The sequence below is a fragment of the Macaca fascicularis genome, chromosome 8, assembly GCF_037993035.2.
Source record: "Macaca fascicularis isolate 582-1 chromosome 8, T2T-MFA8v1.1".
Taxonomy (NCBI): Eukaryota; Metazoa; Chordata; class Mammalia; order Primates; family Cercopithecidae; genus Macaca; species Macaca fascicularis.
In genome coordinates, this window is record NC_088382.1 from 152,028,673 (window position 1) to 152,044,116 (window position 15,444).

General features: G+C 49.6%; 1 protein-coding gene across 42 annotated transcripts in view; it reads right to left on the reverse strand.

The window, feature by feature from the left end:
- The window catches only part of TSNARE1 (t-SNARE domain containing 1), a 140,378-nt gene that overhangs the window by 111,688 nt on the left and 13,246 nt on the right, over window positions 1-15,444 (reverse strand). For 13 of the 42 annotated variants that reach the window (XM_074000100.1, XM_074000103.1, XM_074000099.1 and 10 more), the window contains exon 1: window positions 5,397-6,516. The exons of 23 other annotated variants lie outside the window; for them this stretch is intronic. In XM_074000100.1, coding sequence (XP_073856201.1) covers window positions 5,397-5,402 — 6 coding nt within the window. In that variant the 5' untranslated portion in view covers window positions 5,403-6,516. Of the gene's footprint in view, window positions 1-5,396; window positions 6,517-15,444 lie in introns of those variants that run through there. 6 more of the 42 variants (XM_074000115.1, XM_074000085.1, XM_074000083.1 and 3 more) reach the window with 1 other exon arrangement.

Consider the following 15,444-nt stretch of genomic DNA (forward strand, 5'->3'; position numbering starts at 1 on the left):
CAGCCCACTGGGCAGCCTTCGGTGCACCTCCCAGTGAAGTCCGCCATCCAGCTCACCACAGTGCACACTGCATGCTCTCTCAAAGGTCTGACCCTTCAATTAGCAAAGCAAGTGGTTCAATGAAAACGAAAATCCTGCCTGTGATGCCACCAGCACTCAGCTGCTGGGCCAACCTTGCTGCACAGAGACCCCCAGTCATGGCAACTGAGGCCTAGAAGATGTGGCTTCCTAGCAGTAAGAGCCTGCTTGCTCCCAGGCCTGGCTGGCTCCCATGAGGCTCCGGCTTCCAGTACAGGCCCAGGCTGGGGTTCCAGCTGATAGAGATGTGTGGACACCTGCAGGTTGCAAGGAGAGAGGAAGAGGGTGGGCAAAAGCAGGGGGCAGGGCCTCCCAGCTCTGGCTGCCCCTCCAGGTCCATGGCTACAACAGGTCCCTGTGCTGGAGGCTTCACAGATTGGACCAGCCGCTATACACACCTGGAAAACATGGTCCCAGCAGAGGTGGCAGAGACTGCGGACTGCACCGTCCACTCCTCCCTGACCTGCGTGCAACCTCTGAGTCGCTCCATCTCTCTGAGTATATCCACATAATCCAAAGTGCGGGAGCAATTTGCACCCTGCAGGGCTACTGAGGGGGTGAGAAGGTGACAAGGGTGTGTCTCACTTAGGGAGACTCCACATGTGTCTTGGTGCCCTGTTTTCCCCTGAGGGGAACTTGAGAACCGCAAGGGTGACCCTGGAGCCCAGTGAACCCTGCTGTGGTCTGAATGTTCACGTCCTCTGCAAGTTCCCACTTTGAAATCCTGCCTCTAAAGCGACGGCATTAGCAGGTGAGGCATTTGGGTGGTGAACAGGTCATGAGGCAGAGCCCTCATTAGTGGGATGAGTGCCGTTGTCAAATGGACCTGAGAGCGCTCCAACCAACTCTCCACCATGTGTGGGCACAGTGAGAAGTCAGCAGCCTGCAACCCAGAAGAGGGCCCCCAGAACCACCCCCGCTGGCACTCTGATCTCAGACTTGCAGCCTTCAGAGTCATGAGAAATGAGTGTCTGTCACCAGCCAGTTCATGGCATTTGTTACACCAGCCCGAATGGACTGACAGGCTCCACGGCCTGGAGAAGGTGTCGGGCAGAGAGACTAGGCTAGCTGGAGGGCCCACCCAGACCCAGGACTCCCAGGGCCCGGGCACGGGGGCTGTAACCCAAGTGGCAGACTTGGGGCCCAGAGTGCAAGGGAAGCATGTGCTGAGCCACCAGTGGACACCCTGCAGACAGGCCAGCCCTTCCTCGCCCTTCCCCGGGGCCAACAGCTTCAGGCGGATCAGCAGAACCTGGGCAGAGCAGGGAGAGCCACACAGGACGCTGGGCTCAGGGAGAGCCACACAGGACGCTGGGCTCAGGAAGAGACGGAAGCACTCCTGAGGTCACACGGGAAGCAGAGGACAGCTACTGGCAGAGCCCCACACCTCAGGCCTGCCCTCCTGTCCTAGTCTCTCTGCTGTGCCCACCCTGCCACCTCCCCGTCAATGGGGGACGTGGCAGCATCCTCAGAGTGCATCCCTCCAAGAGCACGTCCCCTCACGTCCTCCACAGACACTCCTCATCCAGTGTCCCACAAACCAGTGGGTGACCTGGGACAAAACATACTCCAGCTCTTCATCTCATAAATCACCCAAGATCTATCCCAGACAGACTAAAGGGCTGCATCACTTAGAAATAAATCAAAAGCAAAAGATTAAGACAACCCCAAAGGAAACATCTACCAAATACAAAAGCAACGTTATCCACACACACACACGAACAGAGACTTGGCAGCATACTAAAAAAAAAAAAAAAAGCTTCTATAAGTTAAAATGCAACATAGGCAAAATTAAAAGGCAAAAGATAAAGTGAAAACATATTTGCAACAAATATGACAAAGGCTGCTACCCTTAATAAATAAGGCCCTCCTACACATTCATTTTTAAAACATTCAGACATAACATGAACTGAGTCAGGGCAGGGTGCAGGAAGGCAGGCGAGCGCCCTAGCAGCATGAGAAATAACCCAAGAATCACAGGAAGGCTGATCCCAGCCAGAGGACGCCAGCACCTGCCATTGGGTTAGTGCTGGTGCATAACTGGGGGCACGGCAGGGGCTCCAGCCTCAGATACAGCTTGTGGGGGTGTGAAGCAGCACAGTCCGCTGCAAAATGATGATGCAGAGGGACTCCCCCCTTCACTGTACCCCCAGAGCTCTGCTCCAAGGAATCCAGACAGAAACTACCAGAAGCTGGAAGCACTGTAAACAAAAATCAAGGAGCTAGAAATGTCCCAAAGACTCAGCAATAAATAAATAAACAAACTACGCTATGCATTTATATAATATGCAGCAACTCTAAGCAGGTTCTAAACATGTGTCTTCAGTGATGTGGGTAAGTGCTCAGAGATGCCTAAGTGAAAGGGCTGCATGTGTGTGCGTCACACAGCCATCCGACATGGGGATCCATGCGGTGAACGATGTGGTCCTTTCTGATAAAGACGAGGCAGTCCCCGATCCAGCCATGCCAGCCCCAAGCATTTACATGCTGGAAATGTGCAGCCCCAAGACCCCGTACGCCATGGTCAGAGCAGCCTTGTGCTGATCACCCCAACAGCCCAGGACAAGGGACAAACTCTGGTCTGTTCACACACGGGAACACCGCTCAGCATCCCAAGGGAGAAGTCACGCATGCCACACCCACAGTTCACTAAAGCAGCCAGGCCAAAGACAGTCATGTTGTGCGATGCCATTTACAGGAAATTCTAGAACAGCCAAACTCACATGTGGTGACAGAACTCAGAAAGGTATGGGAAGGGCACAAGGGACTCTCTTGGGGTGGAAGATCACCTTCGTGGCATGAGCAAAGGCAGCTGTCAAAACTCATCACACGGAACACTGGGGAGCTGTGTGTCCTACTGTGTGTTAATTATACACGCTCGAAATTTGTGTACTTGTGCAGCAAAAAGACTAAAAGGAGATCTATTACAATGCTGAGAGTAAAATTCTCCCAGATGTGACAGCAGGCATGAGCCTTCAATCCACCGCTCAGGGTAAGAAGCCAGTCCCAAAGCAACACGTGTTGTCCGAGGTCATTTACAGGAAATGCTCAGAACCCGCAAATCCACAGAGCCAGAAGACAGATTAGGGGTTGCCCAGTGGTAACAAGGAGACAACCCCAGTAGCTGCTTCTGGTGGGCCCCGGGGAGCCGGTAAGCTACTGCTCAGAGGTCCTTCAAGGCGCACGGGCGTGTCAGGTGCTCCAGCGGGTACGGGTGTGTTGCCCTTGGTCCCACTGCCACCTCTGAGTGTGAGCTCCTCTGCGGCCCTGGGTGGCCCACCCTTCACCACCCCAGGCCGGCCCAGGCAGACGCCCTTCCCAACACCAGGCTCTGTGGTCGCCAAGCTCACAGGGCACTCTGATAGCTCCCTGGATGCGGCTCTCATGCCAGCCTTGGGAGGACTAGGCTAGCAGCATCCCTTTGCAGAGGACCCTCAGAGCAAGAGACCAAGCCCGCAGCAGATCAGCACAGATCGGAGCAGCTCATGCACGTCCTCCTATCCCACTTCAGCGCCTCCGCAGCAGATGTAGCCTTAAGAGCATCAGTCTCCTCATCTGTATAGTGGGCATGCCTCAGCGGGCTGCTGCCAGCAAGGACAGACCGTCCACCACGGAGGGGGCACCACACCTCTGAGTAAGCCTCCCGGGGTTGCCTCTCCTCCTAACCACCAGACTCAAATGCCCCCAACCTCGCCCTCCCAGCGAGCAGCGGCTCTGCACTCGGGCCACACTCACGCCAGCCAGCAGGGGGATGAGCCGCACGCGGGCTGATGAGCTACGCTTGCCCAGAGGTGGGTGTCTGGGAAAAGGGAGAGTAGTTTCACAACTTCTAAAATAAACACGGCCAACACCACTCCCGCCGGGGCACGATGGGGAACGGGGCGGGGAGGCCCACTCGTCCTTACACCTTCATTTCCTCATTAAGTTTTCAGGGTTCAACGTGCCACAGGTACTTCCACACCCTTGAAAGCCCTTCTCTGCCTGACGGGGAGCGCCAGACCACACCAGAGAGAAGAGACCCCACCAGACAGACGCAGCCCCCAGTGCTCCGCCCAAGCCCCCAAGTCAGGTACGGGGCCCCAGCTCAGGGCTCCAGCTTTACAGGTGGGGCCAGAGGCTACCTCAGCCTCCAGGGCTCCAGGCTGCTGACGGAGGCCTGGCAGGGCCGGGGGATGCCCGAGTGCCACCCACCCAAATCTGGCTAGATCTACAGCCTTCAGCAGGCGCTTATCCTGAGCAGGGCTCTGTGGTCCCGGAGGGAAAGGAAGCATTCAGACCCCCTCTCCCCAGGGTCTGAAGCACCTTCCTGTGCTGCTGTCCCCAGCAGAGGAGAGAACTGACGCCGAGGGAGAGGGCAGGTGAACACGTGGGTCCCACACACTCCCCACTGCCAAATCTGCACTGGGAGTTCCAGGTCACTACAATAATAATAAGAGTGTGGAGGTGGGTGGACATCGAGGCCAAGCTTTGTCCAGGCGTACCATGTCACCAGGCACTGTCCTAAGCGCTGAACTCATTCCCATCTCCCAACAACTCCACAGGACAGAAACGGAGACACAGACGGAAGAACAAGGACAGTCTGCAGCACATCCATGGGGAGGCCGGGCCTTGCCCTCTGCAGGTGGATACAGGGCCCGGGGTCCCACCCACAGCCAACGGCCCCTTCCTCCTTCCAGGCACCACCGGACACAGCAGCAGCAGGCCACAGAGCAGGGAGAGCAAAGCTGGGACGCTCACCTGGGGCTCTGTGGGCCCAGGACAGGTCCACGGCATCGTGGAGCCTCCTTCGGGCTGAACTGCATGGAGGGCAGAGGGGACAGACCCTGAGGCGATGTGCCCTTGTCACGAAGCATCCTGACCCCACCCCCCACTCTGCCCTCACCTAGCCCAGGACACCCCACTTCTCACGGCAGCCCCCCATGGGGCTCCCCAGCCAGACTGTGGGCTCCCTGCAGAGCCCCCTCCCTCTGTCCCCTGCCCAGAGGACAGTCCTGCCTCCCTCAGGGGGAAACAGCAAGTGTGGAAACAAGCTGTGTGGTGAGGCTGAAATTTGGTAAAATACCCGTAACAGAAAAAAGACTGCAAGGAGAAAGTGCTCCAGGAAAGTCTGAGTGGCCACCAGGGATGGCCCACAGCGGATGCCACTGACATCATCTGCTGACAGGTGTGGTCTGAGTTTTCTACAAGGAACGAGTACTACTCTTAGGAAGGTGAGATAAAGTCGTTTTAAGAAATAATAAAGGGGGGCAAATGCTGCAAAATCTTCAATGCCCTTCCCTCCTCGCCCTCACCCCACACACATGCACCTGCACACATACCTTCATAGCTGGCCTCCCAGCGTCACCCACAGCAAGTCCCTGGCTCCAGCCTCAGTCCCAGCACTGCAGACTCGAAGCAGGCACACAGCTTCCCAGGCCTCAGCAGTCAATCAGGGCTGTGAGGGCCTTGCCCTGGCCCAAATGCTGGGCTCCAAATCATCTTCAGAGTCAGTGCCAGAAGCTGCTCCCCTGGGAATCCACCTGCCCTTGCTCCCTGACTCCTGGAGCACCAGGGAAACTCCTGTCTCCACAGCATCCACCCAGCCCAGGCCCCCGTGGGCCGTGGCAGCCCAAGGCCACATCTCAGCCACCTCCACGCGGCCAGCACCTGCCCACTGTGTGAAGGTCCCAGGATGAAGGGTTAAACCCCAGGGCCGGGCAGCAGGTGTCCAGGGAAGTGAGCTGCCCAACGCCTCCTGTCAGTGCCAGGGGAGCCTCTGGCCTCTCCCCTCCAGCACCCAGTGGGGCCTCCCCTTGCTACAACCTATCAGTGCCCCCCACCAAGCACAAAGGTGGAGGTCAGGGTGGGCTCACGGACGGTGGCACAGGCAGGAGTGTGTCCTGGAGCTCAGCGCCCTTGCTGGGAGACCCCAGAAGCAGAGGCAGGCGCCCAACAGTGCTGAGGGGTCTGGAGTGAGGCGGGAGAAGGGCAGCACCCAGGGGAGCCACACACCTAAACCAGGAGAAGCAGCGCGGGGCACACCATAGAGTCTTCCGGTTTCCTTCAGGGGGAGTGTCGGCCCCAGGCTGTGGGCAAGTCCCCAACCCCCGATGACCTGGGCAAGCACTGTCACCTGCCCGCAGCTCGGCGTCCTGGGCCAGCCCCTAACAGAGCAAAAGACAAGCCCTGCCCGCCTCGGCATCAGGAACAGGCAGCACCCGCGGGTGCTGCAGCTCATCCTGCGTGTGGGAGACACTGAGTCACGGCCACGGCTCATGCCCGCACCCACTCTCAGACGCTGCCCAGTCCTCCCCTCGGTGAGCAGGCCGCCACCTCCTCCTCTGATGGGTACCTGACACCCCCCCACACACAGGCCAGATGCTCGGTGGGGGAGGCCTGGCCATGCCCAGGCCCACGCGCCCCTGCCAGCATCAGCCCTGTGCAGCCTCCGCATGGAGTGGGGTCTCTGCGCATGTGCATCCGAGTGGCATGTGTGAGCGTGTGCGCTCGTGTGTGTGCCAGAGAGCCAGAGGAGGAGGAGGGCCCAGCTGGGGAGCTGCAGTTACATGAATCAGTGTTGTTATAGCAACTTCAACTCCATGTCAAGCAGAATGCCAGCCGGGCACCCCCAGGCACCTCGTAGACCACGCCCAGAATCAGCAGTGGAGAAGCACCAATCGCTAACGGCACAAATGGGTGGTCAGAACACTAGCAACACACATCCTTTCTCCCTCCCCCACCTGCAGGGCTGCCTCCACCCCAACCTCTACCATTCCCCAGGAGGCCGGCCTCTGCCCATTGCCCAGCTGCCTACACTGCCCACCAGTCCCTTCTCCCCAGGATGGCAGCAGCAAATAGCAAGATGCCAGTGCCTGAGTCATGTGGGCAGGGGGCAGGGAGCACCCCTGCATGCAGCTGCACGCAGCCCAGGAGTCATGCTGTGCCCTCAGGCTGGGACCTCCTGGCAGAGAGAAGGTCCAGCCATGGGGTGGCCAGGAGAAGCAGGGTCACCCACTGTCACCTTCAGGCCATAAGGAGGGGACCATGGGCCCCATCCACTCAGGCACATTTCACTCCAGAGGCTGTTCACTTCACCAGAGGCCAGCTTTCCAGGAGAGGAGGGGCCCGGCAGGCCCTGCCTAGAGCCAGTGGCCGTCACTTCAGTGAGCTCCCAAGTCCGTGAGGAAGGCACTTTTCTGTCCTTTCACAGATCACAGACTTGGAGATCAACCATGGAGTGGGCCCAGCCCTCGTCCAGGGTGGAGGCAACAGGCAGCAGGCAGTGAGGGCCTGAAGTGCAGGCTCTTCACCACTGTGCTGGAAGCACAGCCCCAGCGGAGCAGGCTCTGGGAGGAAAGGAGGGCAGAGGAGCAGGGAAGGGGCCTCAAGAGAAGATGGGGACCCTCTCTGGAGAAGGGCACAGGGAGCCACAACAGGGCAGGGAAGGGCTGGCCCTGGCCCTACCTGGGACCAAGAAGAGTCCCATCACGCAGGTGGCTTTCCTACAGGCAGCCTCAGAAACAGGGGTGGAGTCACAGGCCACAGGACCTAAGGCAGGGGAGATAGGAGGACCAGGGGTCAGTGTGAGTGGAGAACAACCCAGGGTCAGGCTGGTCAGCAGCAGCTGAGAGAGACCTGGAGAAAGACACGCCGGGGCAGGGCACAGAGGCTGGGTAGGACGTGTGGCCAGAGAACAGGATGCTGCCACTTCAAGGCCCAGAGACAAGGCACCACCCAGGACAGAATGCAAATACCCGACACCCATCCTCTGTGGGAGGCCCCAAGCACAACTGGCCAGGCACTGTCCATGGTGCTGAGAGCCACAGACCATGAGCTGCCCCCACAAGCCTAGTCCACATCCACCAAAGCCTCATGGGGTCTTCCCTCCCCCAGCCTCAAGCTCAGCCCTGCCATGGCTGGAGGCCCTACTGTCATGTCAGGGGACAGGAGTGTGGATGTGCCTTTGCTAAGTGCCCACTGTGTGCAGCCACCACAAGAGGCATTGGAACACTTCCTTTTTCAATGTTCACAACCCTAGGAGGTTATCAAGGTGAGAAAACTGACCTTGAGTGTAAGTATAGCTACATATATATTTTTCCTATTTCCTTCTAGAAATCACCTTAAAACAACAAGGAGAATGCCCCCACCACTGCTACCAAATTAACAAAAAGTTTGAAAATCCAAGCTTCACATTTAGAAAAAACAGGAAATAAATACAATCTGTAGGCCCAAAAGCACAAGGGAGGGCTATGACCAAGAACAGAGAGGGCAGGCAAGACCCACGCAGGAAGGAGTGAAGCAGTACTCGTGGTGGAAGGGGTGCAGTGCAGCACCTGCAGAAACACGCTCCCTGAGCATGGCCACTGACCCAGAACTCAAATGCCTTTCTTTGTCATAGCACCAGCAACAGAACCGGGTGAGAAGGGTTGGCGTCAGGAGCCTCCTGAACAGTCGACAGACCCAAGCAGCAGAGTAGGGACCACACATGGAGTCACCAAGAGAGCCACATGTGCAGTCCGCCTCCATGGTAGGGCTGCAAGAGAAGGATGGGGCTCTGGAAAGCTATTGCACCCCCTATATCCCCATCCTCTGCCTCTCTGAGAAGGGAGGTGTGAGGACTCTTACAAGGAGCTGGCCCAGAAAAAAACTAATGCATTCTAAAATGAAAAAAACCCAATAGCCAAAATAATCTTGAAAAAGAAAAACTTGGAAGGCTACATTCTTCCTGATTTCAAAACATGCTACAAAGCTACAGTAATCAAAACAGTATGGCAGGGCATGAAATCAGATATATAGACCCACAGAATAGAATAAAAAGCCCAGAAATAATCCCTGGTGTATATATGGTCACATGATCATCAACAAGCATGCTAAGACTATTCAATGGGAAAAGGATCATCTTTTCAACAAATTGTGCTGGAAAGACTGGATAGCCCCATGCAAATGAATGAAGTTGGATCCTCACCTTAAACCACACACAAAAATTATCATGAAATGTATCAAAGGCCTAAAAGTAAAAGCTACAATTATTAAAGTCTTACGAGAAAACATAATGGAAAATGTGCATGACATTGGATTTGGTTATGATTTCTTAGCTATGACTGAGTGAATATTTAAACACCAAAAGCAAAGACAAGAAAAGAAAAAAAATAGACGGGATTTTATCAAAATTAAAAACTTTTGTACATAAAAGTACACTACCAACAGAGTGCAGAGGCCCCTCATAACATGGGAGAAAATATGTGCAAGTCACGTGTCTGTTAAGGGATTAACATCCACAATAAGTAAAGAATTCCTACAACTCAACAACAACAAAAAATCTGATTTTAAAAGTATCACAAATGATAGAGACAAGAAAAGTGAATGAAATGAGGTGAAAGAGAAAGACAGAAAGGAAGGAAGAAAGGGAGGCACGTGGGGAGGGGAGGGAGGGAGGGAGGGAAGGAGGGAGGCGGGGAGGGGAGGGAGGGAGGAAATCACTTATAAAGGGAGGAAAAACCAGCCAGGCCACAGATTCCTCTGAAACAACATTCAAGGTCAGAAGACAATGCAGTGACACCTCCAAGACGCTGGAAAGATGGAGGCCCAAACCAAGGGCTCCAGCAACATTCAAACCATCCCACAAGCCAAGAAGCCACAGCTTTGAATATGCAGCACCTAGATGAAAATATGACCCACCACTGTGAAAAAAACAACTTTAAGACAAACCTCAGCCAATCAAAAGCTGACAGAGGAAACGCCATCAAAACGGCTGTCAATGAGCATGAACTATTAATATATTTACCAGTAGATTTAAGACTAAAACAAACGTGAGCTTGCGGTGACAGAACAGAATGCAGATATGCCCTGACTACGGAGTAATGACTCAACTGATGACACCTAGGAGGGGAATGAGAAAAGAGGGAGTGAGGTAAAACAATTAGCTCCTCACCTCATTAGCAAGAACTGGAGTCAAAGGATATCATTTAAAGCTGACATTTCAGTAACAGAAATACAAGTAGATTTAAGAATATAAAGGCAAACACTGAGAAAGGTACTATTGTCATTGAAAATTGGTGATGGGAGGAAGAAAATAAAATACATTCATTTTGTAATTACTCATAGAAGGTGTACTAGTTTCCAATTGCTGCCATATCAAATCACCACAAATGTAGCTGCTTAAAACAGACAAATTTGCTCTTTCACAGCTTCTGTAGGTCAGAAGTTTAGCTGGGCCATGTTCTTGCTTGGAGACTGGGAAAATAACTCGGATTGCAGGAAGAATCCAGGTCCCTGTGGCTACAGGACTGAGGTCCTGTTTCCTTCCTGGCAGGGGACCACCCTTAGCCCCTAAAGTCCTTGTATCTAGGGGCCAGCAAATCCTTCTCACTCTTGGGACCTCTCTAACATCCCCCTTCATCACATAGCTCTCATTTCTTGCCAGAGAAAGCTCTCTGCTTTTCAGGACTCAGATAATTCAGCCTTCCCAGGTAATCCAGGATAATCAATCTACTTTGAGATCCATACCCTTTAATCACATCTGCAAAGATCCTTTTGCCATGTAACATGACATGTTGACAGGTGTTAGGGATTAGAGTGTGGCTATCAGGGGAATGGGAGAACATTATTCTGGCTATCACAGAACATACCTAATAAATGGTCCCTCTCAACATAAAGTATTAGAGGCATTTACGAATTACATGAGATACTATAATATCTCATATAAACTCTCTTCAGTATAAGAACTCTTTAAAACTTTTAAAAAGGAAAGAATATGGACCACAGAGTAAAAGACTTAACAATACACGCACACACAAAGCACAACACAACTGAGGTCAAATATAGTTGATCTATCAATAAATGTACATTAACTTCACTAGGCAAGAAAAAAAAAGATTCTCTGATTGACTCACAAGGCAAAATCTAACTTCATGTGGTATAAGAGACACATTTAAAACAATGCAGTAGAGTTAAAATTTTGTAATGGGCAAAGGTATGCCAAGCAGATACAAACTCAAGAAAGCACTAGTCATGATCTTACAGTCAGACAAGTAGAAATGAGACAAAGAAGGGCACTTTGATCCTAATGCATGCACTTCAGAGTAAAAATATAATAGTTATAAATAGCTATGCAACAAATCACACAGCAGCCAACATTCACAGGAGCCACAAGGAGAAACAGACAGAAATGTATCAATGGTAGACATTAATTCACTCCTCTTGGTCCACAATAGAGCAAGAGACAAAAACTAAGCAAGCATTACACATGACCTAAATAACACAATTAAAGTGGTAAAAGTGAATGATATACACATCAAACCTCTGTAACCCAGAACAAAAAAACAATCCTCTTTTCAAGCCCCAGTGGAACAGTGATGAAAACTGACTCCAAATTAGGAAGGTAAGAAACCTCCTGAAACCCAAAAGTTCAAGAGGGGATACTCAATATTCTCTCACCGAAATGCAACTAAAACTGGAATACTAACAAAATCAGGAAATCAAAGACTTGCTACCTGGAAATTTTAAAACTTGCTCCTGAAAAACTCTTGAACCAAAAAGAAAATACAAACCAAAACTGCAGAACTTCTAAAGAGCAGTGATAAGGAAAATGTGTCTCATCAAAACTTGGGCATCAGCCCTTGAATACAAAATAAGTTTGAAAGAATAAAAAACGAACCAAGCATTCACACCAGACATTTAGTAAAAGGATACGATAAACTGAGGAAAAGTAGAAGGGATTATTAATTATTAGCAAAAACAAGGGAGTTTAAAAAGCAGAAAAATAAGGCAATTAATTTAATTTAAAAATTCAAAAGCTGAATCTTGGAAGAAAAAATAAAACAATGGAAACTTCACTAACCTAACCAAGAAAAACAAGAGGAGCAACTGAGATGGAAATAACCCCAGAAACCAAAGATATTAAAAGAGCCACAGAAGATCATTTTACTCAAGCCTGCATGAATAAATTTAACAAACTGGATGAAATTGATAATAGTTTGGGAAAATATTTACAAAACTGATCCCAAAAAGTTTAAACAGAATAATTTCCATAGGGAAAATAATAAAGACAAAATCATAAAAGAACTTTCTTCCTCAAAACAAAAAACAAACAAAAAAGCACCAGGCCCCAACAGTTTCACAGAGGAATCTAACCACTCTTTAGACACCAGGCAATTCAGTGCTATTAAACTATTCCAGAGAATGGCATAAGAAAGATAACTTCTACATTATGTTTATGAAGCAACTATAATATTGATATCACAACCAAAAAACTGTGCACATACAAAAGAAAACTACAGGCCAACCTTAATTATGAAGAGCAATACATAAAAATCAATTAGATACCAGCAAAAAGGGCATTCACCAGCACCTTGAAAGAATTATGTATCAGACCAAGTGAAGTATAATCAAGGAATTTAATTTCATTATTAGCAACTTCATTTGTATAATTCATTATATTAATATGTCTTCAGAAAAAAATCATATGGTCACCCCATAGATGATTGTTTTTAAAAAGCAACTGACAAAATTCAATAATGATTCTTGATTTTTTAAAAAAGAAAATACGAAATAAAATAGGAAGTACAGGTTCTTCATTAGCATACCTTTCTCAATCCAAAGCCATACTCTGCTTTATGGAGTAACAGCAGAGACATTCCTAATAGATGCTACTACAATCACCATTAGCTACCATCAGGCTGAAGGATCTAGTCCATAAAAATAGATAAGAGAAAGAAACCAGAGTATAAAATTGGAAAGGATAAGGTTAACCATCACTATCTGCAGTTCAACATGAACGGACACCTTGAAAACCCAAGATAATGAACTAAAAAAACAACAGAAAAAATCAGTAAGTTAGGAAAAAACTTTTTTTTTTTTTTTTTTTTGAGACGGAGTCTCACTCTGTCACCAAGGCTGGAGTGCAGTGGGACAATCTCAGCTCACTGCAACCTCCACCTCCCAGGTTCAAGTCATTCCCTTGTCTCAGCCTCCTGAGTAGCTGGGATTACAGGCACACACCACCACGCCCGGCTAATTTTTGTATTTTTTTAGTAGGGACGGGGTTTGGCCATGTTGGCCAGGCTGGTCTCAAACTCCTGACCTCAGGTGATTCGCCTGCCCTGGCCTCCCAAAGCACTGGGATTACAGGCATGAGCTGCTGTGCCTGGTCCAAAATTAATATTTAGAATACAATAGTATTCACACACATATGTGATAAATATAGAAGAAAATATTCCTTGGAACAACAATAAAAAGGATAAAATGTCTGAGGATAAAGAAAACCTGACTCAAAACATACCACAAAGCTATAGTAATCAAAACAGCATGGTGATGACATAGAAATAGACATACAGACTAATGAAACAGGATAGAGAGCCCAGAAATAAATCCACTCATTTATGGTCAAATGATTTTAGACAATGGTTCCAAGAATTCACAATGAGAAAAGGACAGTCTCTCAATAAATGATGCTGGGGAAACTGCTTCTCTAGATACAGAAGAATAACAGTCGACACATCTCACACTATGTACAAGATCAACTCAAAATAGATTAAAGACAACCGTTTAGTCCTAAAACTGTATAACAACTAGAAGAAAAGGGAGGAAAACCTCCACGATGTCAGTCTGGGCAATGACTTTTTGAATATGACCCCAAAAGCAAAGGCAATAAAAGTGGAAATAAATGGGGTTACAACAAACTAAAAAGCTTCTGCACAGCAAAGGAAACAATCAACACAGTGAACAGACAATCTATGGAGAGGGCGGAAATATTTGCAATCCATACATCTGACAGGTGTAAATATCCAAAATACAGTATATAAGGAACTCAACTCAATAGGAAGAAAACAAATAACCCCCATTAAAAAAAAGCCACAAAACTCCTGAAGAGTTATTTCACAAAAGACGATGTATGAATAGTGAGCAAGTACACAAAAAAAGGTGCTCAATGTCATTAACCATCACAGAAATATAAGTTAAAACCCAATGAGACATCACCTCACATCTGTTAGAATGGCTACCATCGAAAAGACAAAGATGGCCAGTGTTGGTGAAGATGTGGAGGAAAGGCAACCATTGCAGCCTGCTGGTGGGAATGTCAATTAGTACAACCACGATGGAAAACAGTGTGAGGCTCCTCCAAAAATTCAATAGAGAACTACCACCTCATTCAGCAATCCCACTGCTGGAAACATATTCAAAGGAAACAAGATCAGAATGTTGAAGAGAGACCTGCATGTCCATGTTCACTGCAGCACTATTCACAATAGCCAAGATAGGGAATCAACCTAAGTTCCATCACCAGATGAATGGATGGAGAAAATGTGGTACATTAACACAGTGGAATGTTATTCGGCCTTAAAAGAAAGAAATCCTGGCCGGGTGCGGTGGCTCACACCTGTAATCCCAGCACTTTGGGAGGCCGAGATGGGCGGGTCACAAGGTCAGGAGATAGAGACCATCCTGGCTAACACGGTGAAACCCCGTCTCTACTAAAAATCCAAAAAAAATTAGCTGGGCATGGTGGCGGGCACCTGTAGTCCCAGCTACTGGGGAGGCTGAGGCAGGAGAATGGCCTGAACCTGGGAGGTGGAGCTTGCAGTGAGTAGAGATTGTGCCACTGCACTCCAGCCTTCCAGCCTGAGCGACGAGCGAGATTCCATCTCAAAAAAAAAAAGAAAAGAAAAGAAAAGAAAGAAATCCTGTAAGCCATGATGTGAAGCAAATACGCCAGGCACAGAGATGCGAACACTGCATGTTCTCACTCACGTGGGGAGGCTAACAAAGTTGATCTCATGGCAGTAAAAGTAGAAGGAGGTTACCAGAGATGGAGGGAGGAGGAGATGCTGGCCAGTTAATACAAAATGTCAGCTACACAGGAGGATTCAGTTCAAGGGGCCTACTGTACAACATGGGGTCGAGAGTCAGTAACTTTCATGGACGTATGCACTGGCACACTCTGGAGGCTAATTTGGCAGTCTACGTCAAAATTACAAAAGTGTGTACCCTTTTGACCCAGCACTTGTTCTGAGCATTTATCCTGCACACATATCACACTTAAACATGTGCAAAGCAGCATATGAACTGGGCCATCCATTTTGTTACAGGAAAAGATCCAAAGTCACCTAAATGTCCATCCACAGAGGCCTACGAAATCAGTCCGAGCATATCCACACCACGGAATCCTCTGTGACTGTCACAGACAAGAAAGGAACCCTGGACTGGTTCCAAAAGATCTCCACATCACTTACCACACTAACACTTCGCCAAGGGATAGAGGGATCCGAGGTGCAGGAATGTGTCATATCATCATGACTTGTGAAAGGAAAAGCAAAACAGAAATGTTTATGTTTGCTTGGAATGTATAATGAAGCCATGGAAGGACAAACAGTCATTCTTCGCTTAACC